The sequence below is a fragment of the Ovis canadensis genome, chromosome 9, assembly GCF_042477335.2.
Source record: "Ovis canadensis isolate MfBH-ARS-UI-01 breed Bighorn chromosome 9, ARS-UI_OviCan_v2, whole genome shotgun sequence".
NCBI lineage: Eukaryota > Metazoa > Chordata > Mammalia > Artiodactyla > Bovidae > Ovis > Ovis canadensis.
This window is the reverse complement of record NC_091253.1, coordinates 39,641,209-39,665,843: the sequence shown is the minus strand read 5'-3', so window position 1 is coordinate 39,665,843 and position 24,635 is coordinate 39,641,209. Positions and strand designations below refer to the sequence as shown.

General features: G+C 37.7%; 1 protein-coding gene across 1 annotated transcript; it reads right to left on the bottom strand.

Moving 5' to 3' along the window:
* Positions 1–1,278: 1,278 nt before the first annotated feature.
* Positions 1,279–24,434, bottom strand: ZHX1 (zinc fingers and homeoboxes 1). Its single transcript, XM_069599941.1, has 4 exons — positions 23,988–24,434; positions 17,193–17,309; positions 5,396–8,247; positions 1,279–2,884 (listed from the first exon to the last, which is right to left on the bottom strand). The coding sequence occupies exon 3, from the start codon at positions 8,018–8,020 to the stop codon at positions 5,399–5,401; it is 2,622 nt and encodes an 873-aa protein (XP_069456042.1). The 5' UTR covers positions 8,021–8,247; positions 17,193–17,309; positions 23,988–24,434; the 3' UTR covers positions 1,279–2,884; positions 5,396–5,398.
* Positions 24,435–24,635: the final 201 nt, after the last annotated feature.

Below are 24,635 nucleotides of genomic sequence, written 5' to 3'. Positions count from 1 at the left end.
CACATACAGAATCTGTGAGTGAGGACTGGCTGTATTCACGAATCGTGTATCTGATAAGAGTGTGACATCGAGAATATATGAAAAACTTCTAAAACTCAACAACAAAAAGGTAGCCCAATTAAAAACTTAGCCAAGGACTCAAATAGACATTTTTCCAAAGAAGATATACAAATGATCAATGACCACATAAAAGGGGCTCAGTATCATTAGTCATTAGAGAGATGCAGATCAAAACCACAGTGAGGTATCACTTCATACCTACTAAGATGGTGCTAACGATAATGTTAAACACTGAAAATAAAAGGTGTTGGTGAGGATACTGAGAAATCAGAACCCTGCACACTGCTGGTGGGATGTAAAATGGCTACAAACAACTGTACAAAATACTTTGATGGCTTCTCAAAAAGTTAAACGTGAATTACTATATGATTCAGCAATTCTACTCCTAGATATGTCCCCAAAAGAACTAAAAAGAGGGACTTGTCTTCTGAGTTGTATGCTGATGTTCACTGCAGCAATTTTCTAGCTAAAAATGGAAACAACCCAAGCTGAATACACACACACACACACTTGCGGGCATATTCAGCCATTAAAAAGGAACGAAATTCCGATATATGCTACAATACAAATGAACTTAGAAAACACTATGCTAAATGAAATAATTCAGACACAAAAGGACAAGGATTGTATGACTTCACTTATTTGAAATATCAAGAATAGGCAAATTCATAGATAATCTAGAAAGTAGATTAAAGGTTACCGGGGGTTATGGGGAGGGGGGCAATGGAAAGTTATTGCTTAACAGTTACAGAGTTCTGTTTGGGATGATGAAAAGTTCTGGAAATAGTAGCAATGGTTGCCCAACACTATGTAGATAATTGATGCCACTGAACTGTACACTTAAAAATGGATACAATGGCAAATTTTACTATATTTTACCATGTTAAAAAATTCAGTTAATAAAATGAAAAAAATCACTGAAAACTACTAATCACTGCTAATTTTTTATTTTGTATTCAAGGACACAGTCAACCAGGAGAGAAAAGTTCTTTGCTCTGTCAAATAAATATATTTAAAAGCTAGCAAACATCAGAGCAAAGTGCCAAGTCTATAAAAGAGACGGGGAAAATTACTAATAGCTATTTACAGCTATAAAAATTAACATATTGCAAGGGAAACATAATATAAATATATTCAAAGGTTTCATTTCCAATACTTGACATTTCAAATTTTGAAAACATTAAAATTATTGTCAAACAAAACTCAGACCACATTGGCAATGGTTTAAAAAAGGGAGCAATTTAATCTTTATAATACAGAGTGCTTTAAGAAGTTTTTAAACATGTAAAAGAAAGAACAGTTTAGTGCATTAAATTGTTACAGTCTTTACATTGCTTCTCTTTAAAAAGTTAACAGTAGTATGAAAAAGCCACCCACAAAGCCAGCTGTCTGAGTGAAGAAATCAGCTAAATTGCAGCATTTTGGAATTACTAATAAAGCTATAGTTAAAAATGAAAAGTTTATAAAAATGAAAGCAGCATGCATAGTCAAGGCTTTTTCATAACATTTTCATTAGCTGACAAAACATTAAGGTAAAAACAAGAGCTTAATATTTATTATTCATTAAATTAGATAAAATAAACTGGCCAAGCCCACTACATCTGGTCATTCAGAAAAACATCTTAAAATCCAAAGCTAATGAAACTGAACATTTCTTCTATGAAGAAAGCACATTTTGAAAAATGGTCCTATAGTCACAAAGAAAAGGATCCTTCTCAACACGAATGAACAGCACCGGTCTTTACAAAGTTTATGAGTTAGGAGGAAATTTCAGTCTCCTGAAATGGCAAGAGTTAACAGTTAACACTCCCATAACTCTTAAGTGAAGAGCTAAGTTTTAACTCATTCTGATCAGTTCAGAATTTTTTTTCTTTATTCACTGAAACTGTTACACAAAGTAGAATTTCACCGAAAGATAATTTTTGAAAGCTCTGATCTGACACCTGTACAAACATTTCTGATTTCTCTATGATTGTAAGAAAAGAGTAAGTTAATATTTACTACATGATTCCTTTTCACATTTTTGGTACAATGTTTATTTCAGAGTTTCACCCTCTTGAAATTCCTATGCCAGTTTCTTTCCCTTCTTCAGTACTGATTATGTTCGGTTTTAAAAAAAGCTAATTCAGTTTCTAATGAAAAACAGTAATGGAGTATTACAAATAGTAATAGTGGAACCCATGAATGTATTCAATGAAAGGTGAAATCATTAAGCGCCAATGATACCACAAAACCTCTTTGTTATTGAACATGTGTCAATAGTTTTTTACTTACATTGAAATTATATAAACCCATGCACAACTCTTAATCTTAGTGCAGGGCCGGATAAATGAGACATAGAAATAAATCAGATTTTTCTTTTTCCTGCTTCTAACAATTTCTACTCTGTAAAATGTTTGGTCACTGAAAGCTATAGGCTTAATCACATATCAAAGAATACAGGCAATAAGGCCCATCTTATGAGACATACAGTATTAAGCTGAAAAAAATATGAGGACAAGCTCTAGTGGTCATTAAACTCCCTCAGAAAGTCTAAGAATCAGAATGTCTCCATCATATCAGAATAAAAATGTACTGTATTAAAATCTGAATTTGTACAGGTTGTTTTTTTAATTAGTGTTCTATGTACATTGCAGGACTTCTGCCATTTGCAGTAGTTTAACTTTGGCACAACACTGAATTCCATTTCTTTTGGGTATTGGATCCTAGTTTTTGAGACTGTATATGCCCCCAAACGTTTTCAATGTCATCAAAGATTGGGCCATTCACAGTAAATCAGACATCTGGAGTTGAAGAATTGATTCTCCTCCAACGTTTTAGGCAGCTATAAAAGAAAAACATAATAAAAAACTAAACTTTTTAAGATAACCATATTTTAACATTTTCTACTTTTAGGAACAAAAATGACATAAATTAGCCATTAAAATGCATCCTCTGTATTCGCTTATCGATCCTGAGATCACTTGCCACATGTATTATTCACATATAATGCAGTAGATTTTCTGTGCAACTCCAGTGTATATGTTTTGCATATACCCGATTTGCTTATAGACATTTTTCACCTATATGTAATAATTTATTTAAAAAAATTCATAGGATTATAATATATGTGATATAATATATAGTAAATCCTATTTACTATAGGGTTAGTAAAATAAGTACTATATTTATAATAAACAGACTATGAAATCTAAAGACTCTTACATTCTTCTCTATTTATATACAGGGCTAGCTTGTGCAAAAGAGATATATTTTTACCACTTTTTCCTGTAACTATTTTGGAAAGGTTTTGGTTACCTTTATTTGTAAATAAACCATACTTAAATGAAGAAGTATTTAAATGAAATTTATGGTGTATCATTTCATAAGATGAAAAATTATTTAGTTAAGCCAATGATAACTTGCTGATTAATGGGTTTTATAGTTTTAGACTTCTGCATATTTTAAAAGCAGGGCATGCCAATGTATGTACCACAAAAGTCAGGCAAATGTACATTATACAACTTTTTTGAAAACCATGGCTTTGTGTGAATCTTCTGATCATAGTGTTCATTAGCATATTCATATATAATTTAAGAACCATCCACAAACTTAAAAGTAAGGTCAAACTACGCTGTAGAAAAAAGTTCACATTATTTTTAGAATAAGATTCTAACTCCCTCCAAAATCACCGCAGAGGTTACTACAACACAACAACAACAATTCACTGCAGCAACAAATCTGTTGATATAATCTTGGCTGAGTGTACATTCTTATGTTTAGCAATAAAAAAAAGCCTGTTAAAAATATTTTCTGCATCTACGTTAGAAGCAAGCCTGTCCTGAAGGTTTCTGACGTAAGGAAATGGAGGTCGGTGTATCAGGATATAGCCATACAAGACTGCTTAACTTCTTGTGACTCATAAGGATACATTTATGCTCTAAAACTTGGAATGAGATTCATTCTAAAATATATGCATTTTTCTGTCTGAAAAAAAAACTATTAATGAAAGAAAATACGGAAAAAGACTGCTAAGCAATAAGAATAGTGCCTGGTACTTATTAAGCTCTCTATAAATAACTGTTAAAATAAATAAAACCATGAAGGAAGGTGTGGGGAAATTAAGGAAATTCTGTGCAGAACAGAGCATAAAAGTAGAGGATGGGGTAGAGATGCAAAAGGCTATGGAAATAAGTAAATATGTTCATATGAGGAGGGTCTTTTTTCCCTCCCCTGCTATTTGAAAATACTGCAATGATTTCTGTCAACAAGATGCTTTTGGACTACTGATGGACAGATCAAAACACTTCATGACAACTACACTATTTTTTAAGAAGTATAGACTTATCCTAGAACACGTCAAACCAGAAAGCAGAAAAGAAACAAACTATGCTACTGAATTCTGAAAGTATTCAGAATTGACATTCTAATTCCAAATCAGGTATCTCATTTGCAGCTACAGTGAAATTTTAATTAATCCAATCTATAATAGAATTAAAATTCAAGGAAATTTAAATTTAAAGCACATTTTCTTGCACTTTGATGCCTACAGAGAGATATTTTTCACTTATTGATGTGCTTTTGCTGGTGGCAGGTTTGTTTTACATTAAGTAATGAAAAGACATTTTAGGCAACTGAGTTAGTATCAAATCTGTTATTTACCACTGATCTCTAAAACAATTTATATCACGGTTTTCAAAGACAGATGCCACCTAAGTGAACATGAAATTATATATTGCTTAAAACAGATCTTTGGCTTTTAATAGAAAAATATTGAGTAATTTTAACACATAAAGCATTTTAAACTCTAGTTAAAAATCTGATAGTTTGGGGGCAATAAAACATTAAAAAAGATACTCATTTTCACCTAGTTCCCTAAAACTGAGCAATTCTCACCCCTGTGATGTCTTTCCTTCAGTATACTTCCCCCCTCTTTTTAGTTTTCATTTTTTAATTCTTTCCTTAAATAAGCAAAAAGTGAAGCTTTAGTGAAGGAGGCTTGCAAGAAATATATACATTTTAGTTATCTTTAGTATGTGCTAATCTCCAACCCGCCACCAATCTTCCTTCTTGGAGAATGGATAACTTTCCCTTAGAACAAAGCAAAAAAATATTTCACATAAAAAAAAATAATTCAGGCAACATTAAACTCTATATAATAAACATAATCAACATAAAATCAGGCTACACATGATAATCATGTATCCCTTGGGCTACACTCATGGCACCTAGCCCTCTTATTGGGCATCAGAGAAACTATTTTAGAAAAACACTGTCAAAGGGGAAGATGACAGATATAAGGTGGCTGTTCTAAATGTATGTGGTCGGTGAATATACACTCAGATTAAAAACTTACATTTCAGTCATCTGATTTAGAAAGCTTCCGCTTCACATGTCGTGGGGGTTCCCAGGTGTCACTGTCATCTGTTTCTTCTTCCTCCTCTTCCTGATCATCAATAACTTCATCTTCCTCCTCGTTTTCCTCAAATAATTCTATACCTAACTCCGATCTTCTCTGTCTTTCGGCAAACCATTCTCTGACCTGCTCGTAACCCATATGTGATCTGTTAACAAGTTCATCGAGGTCTTGCTCATTAAGAAATTTGTGCTTCAGGTAATAATCCTTAAGTATTGCAGTTCCAGTTTTAAATTTGATGAGGGACGGCCCCCGGTCCCAGTTGTTCATTCTCTTGCCTCCTCTGGGCCGCCCACGAGGTCTTCCTCTCCCCCTGCCTTTTGGTCTCCCTCTCCCCCTTTTCCTAAGAGAAGACAGACCATTCATGCTACTTGAATTGGCGCTTTGATAGTAGTAGTACCATTTTAAGTTTCCATTTTTCCAAGCATAACGGGTGTCCCCAAACCAACTAACTATGTCTGTTCTAGCAAGTCCGCTTTCTTCAGCCAGCTTGTCATACTCTTCTGGAGACGGCCACTGTGTTCGGACAAACGCACTCTTAAGCATGTGCAGCTGCTCGGGTGTTTTCTTACATATCTTGCCAGCACTCCCTGACTTAGGTGCACTAGATTCATCTCCGGGAGAAGTTTCTCCAGCTTCTTCTTTGGAACTACCTGCATTGCTTTCCTCTGCTTCCACTTTCTCTTCCTTTAAAGCTTTTGACTTCTTCTTCTCTGTAAACCAAGCATCAATTTCCCTTCTGGTGAGTTTGGTTTGCGCTCTTAACCTATTTAGTTCTTCTTCTGTAAGTACGGAGCTGTTGAGAAAACTTGCCTGCAGGGCACGAAGCTGCTCTGCTGTCTTCTCTTTAAACTTCTGGGGAGTAAAGTCGGGAAAAGGATTCCAGGACTGTTTCTGCTGTGAAGTCACAACAGCTGGGGATTCTGTGGTTTCATCGCTAGAGTCTATGATGATAGTGGCAGAGGAGTCATTGTTGAGATGTAAGCACTGATTACTCTTTGAATTTCTCTGGTTGTACCTTGTGTCACTAAACCATTTTTTAATCTCTCCTTTGGTCAGTCCTGTGATTTTCATCAGTCTGATAATTTCAGCATCATGGGGAAACTGATTCTTCAGGTAGCTGACTTTTAATTCTGCCAGCTGCTCTTTAGTCTTTTTAGCCCGAATGCCAAATGAATCAGGGTTTGCCAACGTGGCTTCGTGTTTGACCAGCTGAGAGGATGGGACTGCTGCTGTTGCTGGCTTGGTTTCTGCAGTTGGCTGAGTAGCGGGGACCTGACTTTTCTGTACATTCGTTTGATTTGGAACCCCTGCCACTGTCAAGGCTATAGGTGCTGTTACTGGCAAGGTGTTCGTGCCACCTACTTGTGTGAGGACCAGACCTGGCTGGCCAACTATTTGGCATGTCTGTAAGATGGATGGTAAACCATTACTCCCCGCAGAGATGTGGGTAGGAATGACAGTTATGGTCTGAGGTACAGTGTGTACTGTTCCGTTGAATTGTTTCCTTCTTGCCTCCTCTACTTCCTCGGGAGTCCAGCTAACACCGTGTTTTAGACGTTGGGCTGAAAACCATATCTTGATCTGTTCCTCTGTATATTTTGCTTGAGCAGAAAGAACAGTTATCTCTGACATTGTTGGATAAGGGAATTTGTTGTAGGTGTTAAGCAAAAGGGGGTTGTTATCCAATGCAGCATTGTAGGTAGGAATGCTATTAACAGGGATTAGGACTTTGGGAATCAAACTGGAATTCTGCTGAGCTGATACTGCCGTGATCACCTGTGCTAACCCAGGAAGAACTGCTGCCGGGGCCACAACCGTGCTGGCTGCATGTGGGTGGATTCTGTTTACAACAGAAGTACTTGCATTTGATTCAGAAGCTGAAGAGCTTGGATTTTCCACAGTTTCTTCACGGTCTGGTTTGATTTCATTCTCTTTCTCTTCCGGAACATCCTCAGTTGAATTACGATGAACTGTAATCCGTTTGTTCTCCACTTTATTTTTCATCATTTTCATGATAGGAGTTTTACTGATAGATATTCCTGAAGAAGAAACTTCTGTAGACTCAGCTTGCTCTGAATTCTCCTCCTTAACAAAACTACCATCAAAAGTCAGATCATTTATTGTTTGTTCAAAGATTGTCTGGTTATTTCGTTTTACCATAGTCAACTTAAAATTCTCTTCTCCTGGGTGATATTTCAGATTATGCTCAGAAAGTGCATCATACCTTTTGGTAAGAAAATTGCATTCAACACAAACATAGGATGAATTTAGCACTACATTGGGATGTTCTGAATCCACATGAAAAGTAAACATATTTAGATCTGGAGTTTGGAAAGTACAGTATTTACATTCATAGCCACCTTCAACTTTTTTATTTTGCTGATTGTCAGAATCCACGGACTCATGAACTTCTTCATCACTTGAGACACTCTCTGTTCTGGTGTTTTCTATAGGTGTAAGTACGGGCGGACCTTCGTCCAAATCTGATACCAACTCGAGGTCTGGATCCTGTTCACTGGCAAGGACCATGCAGGGTGTTGTAGATTTTCGCCTGCTTGCCATTCTGATGTTATGGGGGGAAAATCTCAGTGGTGATTAAAAAGCATTGGGGTTTAAAACTGTTCAGTATCCTTCATTTGAAAACAATGGCTTTTGGTTCTTCAAGTCTGTCTTTGCGCTCAACGAGTCTCATTAGCAGCTTTTTCATGGTGCAATCAAGTAAAGAGCTTATGGTTGGCAAATAAAATACTGCAGAACTGCTGAAATTTTTGAAGCACAACTCCAATCACCTATATTAAGATAAATTAAAAAATGTTTTAAAATGAGTGGTTATGATCTTTTCAACAAATTATAGCTCTATTTCACTTACATGAAGTTGTTGGAGAGCTCAGCTGTAAAGATGTAGAATAAAACTAGAACCAGAAAAAAATTTCTCAGAGGATCAAAACAGATGTCTCCAAGCCAGCTCACTGATGGTCATATACTGTACCTGATGGGTCAACACGCAGGCTTGTGTGTATTTGGATTTTTCAGCCAGCCGGCTATATATCGGAAGGGAAGGGGAAGAAAGTGTCTCCTTTGGCAGGCACCCTCAATGTGAAATGATAATCTGTTAACAGGGGAGGAACTTTAAAACTATAAGAAGCAGCCACAGATACTCAAAACTATGACCACTAAGTGTATAAGGAGTTCAGTCCATCAGTTATGCCCTGTTCTTCGTCCTGGTCTGTCTTACCATTCCAAAAGCATGCCCAAGTATGGCAAAAGCAGCAAAGGTAGAATATTAATGATCAAGGTTTCAGAAATATTATCTTCATCATTCTCCACAATGCTATCAGAATTTGTAAAACATGTCTAATCATATCAGCTTCCTGACTCAAAGCTTCTAATGGGTCCCTAATGCTGAAAGAATGAAGTTCAGACTTCTAAGGCCCCATGTAGCTCCCTCCATGCTTGGCTGCAACCTCAATTTTCTACCATCTCTCTCCTGACTCCTATTTCCTTATGTCTTAGGCACAGAGCAGAAATGATTGCTGTTCCAGGGACTCCATGCAGGCCATTCCTTGTGTATGGACACTTGTTTGTGCACACACTGGGTATGACGACCTCTCAGATCTGTCCTATAGATCAGCCTTAGCTTGGGCCAACCTCCTTCCCGGTTTATTTTCTAGGCTATCACTTACTGTATTGTACCAGAGGAATGTTACATTTCTGTCGTGAAACCTCCAGTCTCTTTATTTTTTTCTTTTTTAAAGGAATAGCTTTACTGAGACATAACAAAGCTCTTGAAACTCTGGATGGAGCCAGTTTCCTTTATACCTTCAATCTAGCTCTCTCAGCTGAGTTGTCTTGACTGACTTCTCATTCATTTCTGTATCTTTGGTATACAGAAGCCTGGAAGGGGGTTTCCCTCGTGGTTTAGTGGTAAAGAACCTGCCTACCAATGCAGGGGACACAGGTTCAATCTCTGGTCCTGGAAGATCCCACATACCACAGGACAACTAAGCCTGAGAACCACAACTACTGAGCCTGTGCTCTAGAGCCCAGGACCCACAGCTACTGAAGCCCTTGCGCCTAGAGCCTATGCTCCACACCAGGAGAAGCTACTGCAATGAAAAGCCCATACACTGCAACTGGAGAAAGCCTGCATGCAGCAACAAAGACCCAGTGCAGCCATAGACAAACAATAAATCTTTGATTAAAATAAAAGAAAAAAGAAGCCTGGCAGTAAGGACTCACTAAAAGCTTATTAACCTGAAACAGGGTTCCCTAGTGGTCTAGTGGTTAGGATTCAGTGCTTTCACTGTCATGGCTTAGGTTCAACCCCTGGTTGGGGAACTAAGATCCTGCAAGCCGAGTGGCATGCCCCCCCCCCCGCCCCCAAAATGCTACCTCCAACCTGAACTAGAATGAACAGAAAAAGAGTCCTATAAAACTCAAAATGCCCTAAAGGCATCGCTATAGGGAACAAAGCTAAAATTCACAAGAAAAATGTTGAATCATCAAGAAAAAGAGAAATTTTTTCATACAAATACATTTTAATACTTTTGCACCCAAAATAGTTAAAATTTTGATGCTAAATCGGTTAAAGTTGGTGTGCTTCTAAAGTTTAAAACAAATGAAAATGAATACAATAAACAGTATCACTTATTTTCTACCACAAAGGAACTATTTTCATTTACTAACATAGTCCTTGTCCTAGCTGAACTGAGGAGAAAAAGTTTATGTCAATGATTATAAAGCAAAACTAGGTCTCCATGACTCAGTAAAAGGAGAAACATTTTTAGGAAACAGAGCTGTCCAAAGAGAGAATATCCTGCACCTTTGAAGGTGCTAAGGTCCTTTTTACTAGGATTATTCAAATCATACTACATTTCCATTTGACACATCCAAGCAACAGACAGAAAGTTGGACTAATTGTCTCTTGTTCTCTGATTTCCTGTATTACAAAATAAACAGCATCAGTTTAGTAATAATAGTAATATCAACAGTCCAAAACCCACTCTCAAAACTGTCATTGTTGGCAGGGGTAGGATGGATTGGGAAATTGGGCTTGACAAATATACACTATTGATATTATGTATAAAATATATAGCTAATGAGAGCATACTATACAGCACAGAGAACTCCACTCAGTACTCTGTGGTGACCTAGATGGGAAAGAAATCCAAAAAAGAGGGATATATGTATATGTATGGCTGATACACTTTGCTGTACCACAGAAACTAACACAACATTGTGAAGAAACTATTGTTTAGTTGCTAAGTGGTATCCGACTCTCCTACAACCCTATGGACTGTAGCCTGCCAGGCTCCTCTGTCCATGGGATTTCCCAGGCAAGAATATTGGAGTGGATTGCCATATCCTCCTCCAGGGGATCTTTCCAACCCAGGGACTGAACCCCTGTCTCCTGCACTGCAGGTGGATTCTTCACCACTGAGACACCAGAGAAGCTTTATACTCCAAAATAAAATTAATTTTTTAAAGTGTTGTTGTTTTTTCTATACAAAAATCTTTGATTTCTAAGGGAACATAAATATATCACTGAGATTTAAATGATTTCTTGACTAACTGCTATAAACTAAGATAATTCCATCTTTCCTATTCAATTTAATAGGGAACACTACTATTTTTGATCATTTTTTTTCTCATTAGAAACATGGATTTCTTCAAATAGCTTTAAGTAAGTGGAAGAGTAACAAATGAGCATCACCCACATTTCTGACAGTTAAGGAGAACTACTGAAAGGCAGGGGAGTAAGCTGTTTTCTGACTTATTCTCCCAGAACCTTAGATGATATTTAGATGGGGCATATTAAGAGCTAAAAGTCTTAATGCAGGAGTTTTTCTCGAAACTGTATTTCTTGAAGTGGTGGTTTTGAAACTTTTTGTTATAAGCAAGAAAGCCCTTTCTTCAAACAAAATTCTATGAGGAGCCCAAGTATAAAACTGATCAAAGAATATAGCTATCTGATTGGAGAAGTAGAGGAGCTAAACTAACTCCTGACCCCATCCCATGGACCCCACAGTCCCTGCTTTCACCTCTGATGGGTTCTGAGATGTGTTTGAAACCTTTGCTTTAAAAACATAAATAGTTTCATCATAAACCCTCAGCTTGCCAGTGCTAAGCCATGAAATGTGATACCTAAAGTGAATTTAATGCATCCTTTTAGGCTGTTTCACTGTAAAAGACAGGCTTGGAGCACCCTGGGATAGAATAGAGTAGCCCCTACTAATAAGAGATACAGAAGAGAAACTTGAGGAGCTAAGATACTTTTATTATTCTGGTTTTGTAGTTCTTGGGTTAAACTTACTTTTCATCCTATCTAGTATAAATATAGGAATATGCTACCAGGTTGTTACTTTTATTTCTTTTCCTTATAGCTCACTAGCTCAGAAAGGTCAGTTTGTAAGAACTGAAACAGATATACAATTTTCAGAGTATTTTTTCTAAAGTCATGAAAATAATAAAATATGCATATATTATAACCTAATGATATACACATACAGCTGTGCTTTTTCCCTTTGAAAGCATTGGTTTTTGAGGAATTTGAAAATTTTAAATTACAAATTAAATTTACTTTAAAATTTTACATTAAATGTATAATTTTAAAACTATAAATAAGTTACTTAAAAGAAAGGCTTTAAAAAAATCCTCAGTAATGTAAAAGACTAAAAATCTGATTATCTTGGGTGTCCTAAGTTGTCTCAACCTGGGTTACTTCTATACGCAACTACATAGACGTGGGAAATACTCTTTCCTCCTAAACTGCCCATCTTTTGCTAACAAAACCATAATCAATACATTATTTAACATATTTCTAAAGGGAGACTGAGAATTTCCAAAAGTGCCTCAAGATTTGGCCCCATGGCTCAATTCTATTATTATGTATACAACCTAAAAATAAATCAAAGCACAAATAAAGGCAGCCTCATGGTCCTTATTTTATAGTCATAATTTGAGGGGAAGCAGGGACCTCAGTACAATCTTCCCATTCTTCATGGAAGAAGAAACCCACCCAAGGGAATAAATTCACAGAGGCTTTGTGGTAAAGGCTAGAACCACAGGTTTTAGAGTCTCCTCTGTACTCAGTAGTTAGGTGACTGGAAAAGCTGCCCAATATCAACCTCAGCTTTCTCATCTATAAAACCAAGATTCTTCAGTTCAACAAATCCACTGAGCAACTACTTGTTGAAGGTCAACCATGTGCCAGGTGCTGTGTTGGGCACTAGGTTACAGCAGCCACCAGGACAGATAGTCTCTGGTCTGCCAGGTTCTAGCTGTTAACAAGGAAAACAGGCTGAAGCAATTACTTAGAATGACTATGATCAATGCAATGAGAAGAGGGACTGGGAACTATATAAGCACATTACAGGAGGCTTCTAGAAACGAAGCAGAGAAGGCTGCCCTGGAGAAAATAAACAGAGGTATCCCACCTCAGATACTGATCAAATAAAAACACTTCACACACACTAGTATACAGTAGGTGCCTAATTAACGCTATGTTCCAGTCCCTGAAAAATTATCTGGGGAATGAATAAATACCATTTATATACTATTATTCTCTTTCTTTCTATCTCTCACGCAGCTTAATCAGATGACAAAGCACACAAATTGAATGTAAAGGCAAAAGGGGTAAAAATGCAGAGTAAGAACTGCCATGATGCGGTTTCAATACATCTCATTACGGTGTAATGGGGCTGGGACAGGAAAACTGCCATATAGAAATCACTATTAGCTGATAGGCATCCTCTCTTTGAAGGTCAACTCAAAACTGCTTAAAATCAATTTGGGAAACCTTGCACTATTTACCTGTAAAAGAGGGTTAGAGTCCAGTTGCACAACTGAGGACCTAGGTGGCTCTGCAGCTAAAACATAATTAAAGTGAAATCTGCCCATAAAAGAAAAAAATTATGCACTATATGCATATAGCACTGTAAATATAATTATGTTTGAACACCATTTTCAGTTAACCTTTCAGGAGAGAAAGATGTTAAAAAACAATCAAATTAATTATACTGCCATTAAAAATGATATTCAAAAAAGTAAAGAATACAGCAAAGTATCCATTTACTATTAAATTTTTAATAATCAGAACAAAATCTGCATACTGACTATAAAATAACTATGGGAGAATATATATGCATGGTGGACAAAGACTAGATGAAAACATTAAAAAATGAAAATTTCACATGAGATTATGGGTGAAATTTTTATGGTGTGTGTGGTATTTACGTTTTCTTTAATAGTGTTATGACATTGCTTGATTAGAAAATACAACAAACAGGGACTTCCTTGGTGGTCCAGTGGCTAAGACTCCATGTTCCCAACACAGGGGGCCCAGGTTTGATCCCTAGTCAGGGAAATAGATCCCACATGCCACAATTAAAGATCCTGCAAGACTGGGAGCAGCCAAATAAATGAGTAAATATTCTAAAAACAAAACAATAGCTTCAAGGCCTTAAAATTGCAAATAGGCTAAACTATTTTTGTGGTCATTTGTCTCAAGCTGGAAACAAAATTTACTTTCTGTTTTTAAAGCAAAAACACGTGCTACCTAAATGTTTTTTCAGAGGGAGGAGGAATCTCTGAGTATGTATAGCATGCAGGTGTATTCTAGACATTGTGGAGGGCTGCTGTCCCATGGTAGAGAAATCAGACTCGTTCTAAGAGTCCGCAAGAGCACCCCTAGTCTCCAGAGAATAGATTTAGGCCAAGCCAATTTCCATGGTTCTGTATACTGGCTCTTCTCCTGAAGGTCAGATGCCCCTTAATCAATTCATGATTCTTAATTCATGAATTACATCAAATTTTCCCTGCAGAAAAGCATTTAATGGAAACAAAATTTATTTCATCACAGTATAAAACTTTGGGGCAGTGCTAAAAGTAGTTCTTCTTACAGGATCGGTAAGAATGTCTGTTTAGCTCTTCACTATACCCCCAGGGCCAAACACAGTGCCTATTAATATTTGTTGGGGGAAAAAAGCTTTAAAATATATCTATATTTTGTATTATAGCACACAATTTTCCTTCATTAAGCATTTACTGAGGAGCTACACAAAACAACTGAGCTCGTTTTCACTGGTAAAATCCTTACTAACAAAATTACTTTAGTCATTAAAATATTAAAACATGCTCAAAAACATTCTTATATAATACACTCTGTTTATTAAAATATAGCAATGGATGTTCAATGAATATTTACCAATTTATCTGTAATTCTATTGTAACAAATCAGTTTTATGTATGAATAGTATACATCTAAATTTGTAGACTATATAGAAACAAAACAAGGGTGATAGATTCATTCCAAAGAATTAGTTCTGTGGTGGAATTCAGGAGAAAATGGCATACTTCTTATAAAGATAGACAAGTGCAAATCTGAACTTAGAACCATTATTTCTCTATAAGAGAAAACTATATTTTAATGATGTTCTATATTTTAAAAGAGACTTAAAAACAGGTTCTCAATGTAATACACTCTAAAAAGTTAATGGATTGTTTTGAACTGTATGCTTAGCACAAAAAAAAGTCATTAAAAATTTTATAATTATACAGGGCCATAGCTACACTGAATTTCTAGGCCTCTATATTTTGGCTGTCTTGTACTTTAAATTAAATGATTAACAGTTTATTGGCCTAGTTAGCCACAAAAGCATGTTATTTTGGTAAGATTTTATGTTTAGAAAAACAGACTTTGTTTTTTATGCCAATTCTGGGTCAAATAAGAACATTTGGAAGATTTTAGAAGATAACTATAATTTTTAAGTATCATGTTAGTTTTGACCTACTACCAACTAAATAAACCGTTTTTAAGGCCGCTAAAATACACAAACTGAGAATCCTTTGAAATCTGTATTCGTACATACACTGAGAACTCTTAGGACTCTGTATTCAATTTAGTTTCACTTCTCCCTCTGTGAGTCAGAGTTCTGTTTAGCCAGCTGAAAATACTTACTTCTACGTGTTTGTATTCAAACTAAAAGTTACAAATCTACCAAAATCACAGAATGCCTGAAATAATGGTAGGAACAAAGAATAATGACTCCAAATGAAAACAAGGATATCTACCACTTTTTTTTAAAGAGGTATCCAAGAGGATACTTTTCTTAATTACAATTTTTTTTGGTCTTTACATAGTAGAGGTATTTTTCAAAGCGTTAATGTTAAAATATTTAGAAATAACAGTCAAGTTCTTAGAAAAAATTAAGTGAGAAATCTGACAACCCAAATTTGTACCCACAACAAGAGTTTGTAAATTACTGTAAGCTGGAATCATTACCTGAGAGACAAGTTTCAATAAAATTGCCAAAAATGGTCTCAAGATAATACAAATTCAAGTACTGAGGTGAATACAGACAGGAGTGAATGTGATCCAAGTAACAACATCTAAGAAACTGTGGCCAAAGATAATCTAATTTCAGAAGATCCCTTTGCTAATACTAATTGAAGCTTAGAGGCTTAGAAACTCTATCCTCTCTACCTGTTTTTTCTACCTGAGAAAGCTGACTTTAATGCCGCTAAAGATTAAAAGCCTTTAAGTTGGACAGACTTCTCCAGGCAAGCTCTGACCCCAGATTTGAGGAGTGAAATGCTTTTTTGAAAGATCTTTAGGCCACTAACATCCTGGTGGTGTGCCTTCTGCGGGCATGTAGGTTAAGCATGTAACATAATTCGATGGTGAAACACAAACTAGTCATATAATGAAATATCTTATCTTTATTACTAAAGTTTGCGGATATGATCCAAAAGTTATTTTAGGCTGAAAGTAATTTCCCCCTACTTTTCTCAAGGTAGTGTATTAAATCCTTCACAGAAGTCTAACACAGGAATGCTATTCTTGATTCCAAGTGACATTATCACTGAAAGGCTGAAAAGTCATTCATCTGTCCATTATCTTTCCCATTTGCAAAATAAAGTAACTGCTACCTATTTCACTCCGGATACAATAATTCAATCTGAAGGATAATAGTAATTCGTACTGGTAATATCAACTTATAAAAAAACACAAAAATGAAAGTGAACCACCGCATTAATAGTTATGGAATCTTTCCTAGTACTTTCTGGAATCATCTGCAATAACTGGACTAAAGTATAAGTATTTCAATAGCATAGTATGAAATCTAATTCTTCTCAAAAAGCCAATTTATATCGAGTAAGTAAAATATAAAAGTAATTATGTACAAATATATTTAAATAGTGGTATGCTTAACCTAAATCAAAGTATTTAATTATTAATATCTTAAATTTTATCATTGTAATTAACTATTATTAGAGATCTGTATACTGCAAATGTGTTTTCAGGAACTGTTCTTGAAGTCTTGAAGCATTTTTCTGGATATAGAAAAAGAACAGTAAAATTTCTAGATAAATCTCCCCACACAAAAGGTCTCTACCCTCCTGACCTTCATTTGTCTGGTTTACCACTGTGATTACCACAGGTCCAGTGCCTGGTACACAATGGATTTCAGCAAATGTTAATTGAAAAATCACTTCTAAATATACCACAAAGATTTATTAAGAAGTGTGATGCTGTTTCCTTTCAAATTAAACCAGCCAATACTCCTCCTACATTTTTAAAGTTTGAAAGTACATTTCTTAAAAAAGAGTTAAGAATGTATCTGCTGCTTTTTAAAGGAAATCTTTTAAGACTTTAGCCAAATATAGTATCACTATATTAGCTGAGCACATTCTGTCTCCAAGTTTTACCACAACAGAAGGATGGAACACATACCTGCCACAGTCTCCTCCCCATTCTGTTCTTTGACACGGAAGGGTGTCCCTTCAAATTAGGAGGTGTTTAGCTCAGGCCATCATTACCAACAGGTCCAAAGTACCTATCTGCCATCACCTACAAAAAAAGTAATATCACTTTACTATTCTAGATATGATTCAGTCTTATTAGGAAACTTTAATCCTATGCCTTGGTTTTTAAAAAGTAAATATAACTTTAAAAAATTCATTTCCTCATAGAAATTTTAAAAGAATCATCAAAATGCCAAACTCAGTAAGATATGTGAAACTGAAAACTTAAAAATATCTTTCAGTTCAGTTGCTCAGTTGTGTTCAACTCTGTGACCCCATGAATTGCAGCACGCCAGGCCTCCCTGTCCATCACCAACTCCCAGAGTTCACTCAAACTCACGTCCATCGAGTCGGTGATGCCATCCAGCCATCTCATCCTCTGTCGTCCCCTTCTCCTCCTGCCCCCAATCCCTCCCAGCATCAGAGTCTTTCCCAATGAGTCAACTCTTCGCATGAGGTGGCCAAAGTACTGGAGTTTCAGCTTTAGCATCATTCCTTCCAAAGAACACCCAGGACTAATCTCCTTTAGAATGGACTAGTTTATAAAACAACCAAGTCACAATTTCAATATAGATTTTCAAAATGTGAAAAAAAAACATTCAAAATGTGACTATATGCAGGGTATAATATGAAAGCTGAGATGAAGAAATTGAGAATTGTAAAAAATTAACCACACAAGTTATGAAAGACAACTTAGTTAAACTAAGAGGTAGGAGAAGTTGTGTGTTTATATGTTTATGTATAAGCCTCACTAGGCTTATATTTGTATCCTAATTTACTATGTAATAAGTGGAATGGATCATTAATGCTGGGAACAAGCCAATACTACTTAAATAAACTAGTGGTACCCCACTCCTAAACATATGGTATATCTGATACAATGACTGGTGTTTGTTTTTGCAAGAAAGTTACTGCTAAATGGTTTTTCAATCAGCGCATTATGAAACGTTAGATGGTACAAACTGAAAATCATTCTCTGAAAACTCAGATTTGTGTCTAAAAATGCTGTGGTAATACTCAGAGTAGGTAAACCAATCAGGAGAATTAAATAAAAACTATCATTGTTTGTCATATTAAATAACAGTAAATCATGCTTTTGAAGAGTTGAAGGATTTTTGTTATTGTTCTTTAAGCCCTGAAGTTCTGTAAACCACAGTGGATGAATATTAGGTAGGGTGATTTCCCTCAGCACTTTTTCTTTTTGATTCCTGCTATTATGACACACAACTTTATGAAGAGCCCTTTTAAGATAAGAAATTATGTAAACACACCAGTCCTTTAGTAAAATACTCGTAGGGTAAGTTAAAGCTTAGGCTGAACAGTTACACTGTTTTCAATGAAAAGCAAAAGAGCATTTTCTTGGTGGGCCCAGTGGAGCAATCCTGTGCTGTTGGTAGCCTAGGATCTACAATGTCATTTCCTGGTGTCTCCTTGTTCAGACACTCCTTAGCCAGCCATCTACAGGATGTGGACTAGAAGAAAGGGTAGGAAACAGCTGCCAAAAGGAGGGAGGTTACTGTCCAAAATGAATTATTAATCATATTATAGGAAATTGATAACCTATTTGAACCCGTTCTTAAATCACACAGTAATGGCAAGATGTTTTACCGAACGAGAGTCTACTGAGAAGAGCTGCCAAGACATGCACACTGCAAGCAGAGAATCAACAAACGAGTTCCTCAGTATTTCTGGATGAAAAGCATACTTACCTGATGTTTTTTCAGTTTCTGATACTGGGATTACTTTAGGACACCTCTCTAATTCAAAGTATCTTTTTAAAATTTGGGATTAAACTTCAAAAATTAAAGAAGTCATCTTGACCATATACATTATATAATAAAACAGATTGGTTATTTCGGCAGGAGAGGATGGACAGGAAATAAATGTGAAGGATTTGGGCTTTGGAATCAGAGTGCATGGATTCAAATCCCAGTTCTGTCACTTAACAGCTGTGTGATCTTAGATAAGCCACTTAGCCCCTCTGTGGCATAGCCCCCTTATCTGTAAAATGGGAGTAATGATATTATCTACTTAATAGGGGTGCTGTAGGCATTGAAAGGAATAATACATGTAAAGTGCCTGGAATATTTGCTGGCACATGGTATACATACAAATTAGACTTTTTATGACTCTTATTTAGGGTAATAACTTTTGAGTTATATAACAAAGAAAGTCTTTGTTTCAATTTTGCTAAATTTGGAGATTGGCACAGTGTTCTGGGTCAGTTATACTTCAAAAAACAAACAAACCCATAGAAAAAAAGATCAGATTTGTGGTTGTTGAGTCAGGGTAGGGAACTCAGGGAGGGGAATTGGATGAAGGTGGTCAAAATCTACAATCTTGCAGTTTTAAAATGTGCCATGTACTCAGTGGCGTCTTACTCTTTTCGATTCCATGGACTGTGGCCTGTCAGGCTCTTCTGTCCATGGAATTCTCCAGCAAAGAGTACTGGAGTGGGTTGCCATTTCCTTCTCCAGGGGATCTTCCTGACTCAGGGACCGAACCCCCGTCTTCTGTGCTCCTGCATTACGGGTGTATTCTCTACCTGCTGAGCCATTAAGTAAGTACTAAGGATATACTGTATAACATGATAGATATAATTAACACTGTTGTATGTATATGAAAGTTGTCAAAAGACTGAATCCTAAGAGTTCTTATCACACATACACACAATTTCCTAAATGCTGAAACAAAGTCCACAAAACAATTTTATTTTCCATTTCATAGCTTTGGGCATATTAAGCAGTGTTAGAATAAGCTGGCTTTAACAGGTAGACATTGATCAAGCATAATTTATGCCTTCAACCCCAACATACACATATTTTCTCTAAGCCTCAAGATGAATCATTAATATATGACTCATTTAAGGGGTGTTTCATAGAACGAACAAGCTTTTGATATAAATAATCTTAACATAGTAAAAAGAGAAATTGTTCTTTTTTCACCACCCCCCCAAGTATAGTACAAGTCCAGCCAAGTTTTAACAAACTTTTTTTTTTACAATATTCAAAGGTAAAGGGAATAAACTTAATAAAGAAGAAAAACATAATTATTAGTGAAGTGCTTAGAAATATCAGAATACTCCTATGTCCTTGCATTCTTCACAACAACAAAAAAAGAAAGACCTTTAGGAAGGGGAAAAAGGAAGCCAGAAATACTAAGAGAAATATTAAATCATTAAAATTTAATGACAAAGTTATTTTATTTTAAATGATAAATATGTATATGATATATCTACTTTAATGTTTTAATTTTTTAGATAAGGTTTGATAATATGATTTTAAAATCTAAATTTCAAAGCTGAAAACAAAAATCCTGCATAAAAAATGATTTATTCAATTTTGACTCCCTTGAATAAATGTCATTCTTAATTTGCTCACACATACTTCTTTTTCCAAAGTATATCACTTATTTGTTTAGACCAAAGGTACATAAGACCATGTTTATAACTTTTAAATACATTACAGGATACTGATTATATAAACTGCAAAGATCAAGTACCCTTTAAGACCAAAACCTGGCACCCTACATAAAAACTTACCTAACTATTTGCTTTAAAAATAAATTAACTGTATAAAATACAAAACTCCAAAATATAAATGCAAATGTGTATATCCTGATTGGTAATCTAAATCAGCAGCTTCCGTCATACAAATCTTGTTACTTATCACTATGACTATATTTGAGCAATAGGACACAATAATATTAAGGATTAAAGGCTAGTACCATAGTTTTCTCCCTTCAAATAAATGTAATTCAAGTTACTTTTGAAATTACACAGAATGATTTAAAAGGATTTTAAGTCAGAAAAAATTTAAACATACAAATTAATGTGCCATACTGACTATTACTACAAACAGTGCAATAGATATTTCTGGACATCTCCCTGAATTGATTGAATATGATTAGATTAAAAACTAGCTTAGGCACTGAAATTTCTACACTGTTAATATTCAAATAAGAAGTCTTTTGAGTCCAAATCCATAATGCTGTAATGTACATAAAAAGGTTATTTCCTAAGCTACACTTGAAATCATTTTAGTAATTTTAGGAGTACTTCTATTTAAGTATAAAGCAATAACTGAAAGCAAACTAGGTCCCAAATATCACATTTTTTTTGCCAATTTAATATTACAAGAAAGAAAATGTATAGTATGTCACAATATCTCCTTTCAGTCTCAATGTAAAATATAATAGGGAAAAAAGCTCCAAAGTGAGCCACCTCACCTACTAACAAAAGAACTGTAAACCCCCCCAAAAACAATAACAACAAAACAACATAAGGAACTGCAAAACTGAATTCAAATTTATTGAAAAAAAGAACTTAGAAGTATCATTAAAGGTGAAATAGTTGGACATCATTCATGAACTGTCCTCCAGTCCAGTGAGATAATCAACTCACTTGATTGGAGTGACGTCGACTAAGGAGAGCTCACCAGCACAGGAACATTTATGTTTTCAGCCTTACCATATTTTGAAACCATCTGGCAGCAATGCCTTTCTGGTTCACCCAGCCTAATCTGTTCAGAACTGAATATAAAACTAGACCTACATGCACCTTGGGGAAACCAAAGAACAGCACACATGAATAATAATGTTCCAAATGAGCAGCTCTAAACTAGTTTATACTTGAAAGGTGTTTTTAAAAACATTTCTATTGAAGATGTTAAAGCTCTTTTAAAAATACTAGAATGGTTCAAGAAATCTTAAAATTCTTTTTTCTGATTTTAATCCTATCACTAAAGAAACCATCTGAAGAGATTCCTCTACAAAGAGAGTTACTGATAAATGAAACACTATCAATTCTATAATGAAAGGACCCAAGGTTTTTTACAACTTACTTTGCACAAAATTAGTCTGCTTAGCCCTAAAATGCTTAGAGGAAGGGGGGGAAAACTGAGAGAAAAAAATACTCATGAAAGCCCTTTTTTCTTTTACATCCTGTTACGACAGCACTACATTACTGTTTCTGGCAGCACTTACATTTCTTTTGCTTAAAATCAAGAGTCAGAACTGCTACTCAAGACATTTTTTTTTTTTTTAATCTAAGAATGTGCTAGGGTCAATATCCCTGTTAAAACCAAATTCCGTCACCCTCACCAACTAGCATAAAAACAAACGACTTTTTCAGGATAATTTTTCAGAAGCAAGGCACAGAAGCAAGGCACAGCTTTTTCGCACAGCACCATATAAGTTAAAGCTTTCAGACAAAGACTGAGAAACAATGATCAATACCAGCGAATCTTAAGGTGCGTGCCTGCAGGTTAGGCACACACAAACACTCCAACCCAACAAAACAGTCACTGTTCCTGGGATGAAGCTGCTTCTCCCTCCCTCACTGGGAACCACTCTGTTTCTCAATCCTGGTTTTCCCTTTTCAGATAAACACTCATTCTCCAGAAGAACTGCCTCTTCCTTTCACGTTACATGGAATCCCAACTTAAACATGTTACATACAAATTCTCTATCAGTAGTGTTCCAGACATGTTTTCTCCCAGCAAAGATGAGCCCCTTCTCATGTTTTTCTTTACAGCTGGAGTGAGATGACAGAAAAGCGCTGTGGCATTCCCGCTCTGCCCAATCTCTTCCCCACATCCCTCCTCTATCCATCCCCTTTCCCGCTTCTTAATCCTCCTATCCCGAATCTCTCACTGAAGCCCTGCCAGAGAGTTTGATCCTTCCCTAACCTAAACTAAGGATATGCAATGGAACCTTTTTCTTCTCGGGGTTCTGCTTTTCCCTGTTACCCACAGAGAGATGGGGAGAGATGTATTGGAACAAAGAATTTTAAGTCCCTTTCTCTAGAACTTTGGTGTAAATACACAGGGAAAGGGCATCCACCAGGGCTCTTCTTTCCTGCCATTTGACCCCCTTCCTCTCGGAGCTCTTTCCTAGCCTCTCATTCCCCGCAAAGGTCAGGAGCTTGTTCCCTTCAGGCCCTAAGGCTCGCAGCAGTCCCTGGTCAGCTTCCCAGTCTCCCTCCTGAAAGGGACGGATAACATTTCCATTCTCTTTCATCAACTTCTCCTTAAGTCCCAGGGCTTCTTCAAAACATAATATAGCTAAGGACTCAACTCTGAGTCTTGCCCTGAAATGGATGCCCAGCCTTCCCTGAAGTGGGGTACAGTCTCTCCCCGAAGGGTTTTTTTTTGCTCCAACCCCAGTGCCAGTGCGCCCAGCTCCAGCAAGAGAATCTCTTCTCTCAGGGAGAATGAGTCCCTACGAGGCCACATGCCCCAGCAGGTCAGGACTCCCGATCTCCCTCCCCTAGGATCCTCAACACTGCTGGCGTGGTCCATTCCTGCGGCGCCTGCCCCTCTTCTAAGGAGACCCCGTTCTCACTCAATCCCAAGTTGCTCAGTCCTCTCGTAGGCAGGCGGGCTGAGATTTTTCCTTACAGAGCCCACCCCCAGCTCCTTCCACGGCCGCAAAGACCCCGAGAACGCAAAGGAAGCTCGGGGTCTGTCCCCCGACAGCGATCCCGGCCCAGGCAGGCCCGGTCCTTGCCCGTCGGACGCCCCGCGCTGGTCCGTCCTGCCATCCGCCGCGCAGAGCGCGCTCAGCCCCCCGGGGGCTCTGCCCCGGGGCCGCCCTCCTCCGTCCTGCCCGCGTGCCGCTCGCCTTCCCGGCCCGCCTCGCCGGCCGCGAGCTCTGCGCTGCTGGTTCCCACCCGTAGCCCCGGACTCCCTGGGCCGCTCGTCGCGGAGCCCGCTCGGGCCGCTACCTGCAGGAGCCGCCGCGCCTCTCAGAGCCCCGCCGCCGCCATCTTGCATTTCAAACCGGCTGCACTTTTCAGGGAGTCAACTCTGACCTGTGAACCCTATACCCGGAACCGCTCGGTGGGCCGGCTCACGGCTTCGGCAGCGCGGCGGACCCGGCGGAGCGCAGAGAGTCGGGGGTGGGGGTGCGAGGCGAGGCGCGCGCCCCAGCAGCCGACCGGGGGCGGGAGGGGGAGGGGAAGAGCCGGCCGAGGCGGGGCCCTCCCGCGCGCGCACCCTCCGCGCGCCCCCACCCCGCTCCGCGCCTGGGTCCCTACCCTGGGACCCTGCTGCTCCCCTGGGGTTCGACCCGGGTCTCTGCCCCCAGGATTGGCGCACGGCTGGAGGTAGGGAGCCGCCCCGCCCCTCTGTCAACAGAAGCCCCGCCCCCGTCTACGGAAGCTCCACCCTCTGTCAACAGAAGCCCCGCCTTCCCCAGGTCTTGAAGCGGCCCCGCCCCCTTGCCGGTGATAGCTCCGCCTGCTATTGGCAGAAGCCTGGTCTTCATTCAGGTCAATCCAGAAGGCACCTCGCCTTCTGCCAGTTGTGGCCCCGCCCCCTGGGCGCTCCGCCTTCCTAGTGTCACCGCTGGATCGCGAGAAACGCCCCTTGTC

Bases quoted from the DNA above. Each gene is read 5' to 3' on its own strand.
- ZHX1 (XM_069599941.1), bottom strand. From the start codon at position 8,020: ATGGCAAGCAGGCGAAAATCTACAACACCCTGCATGGTCCTTGCCAGT.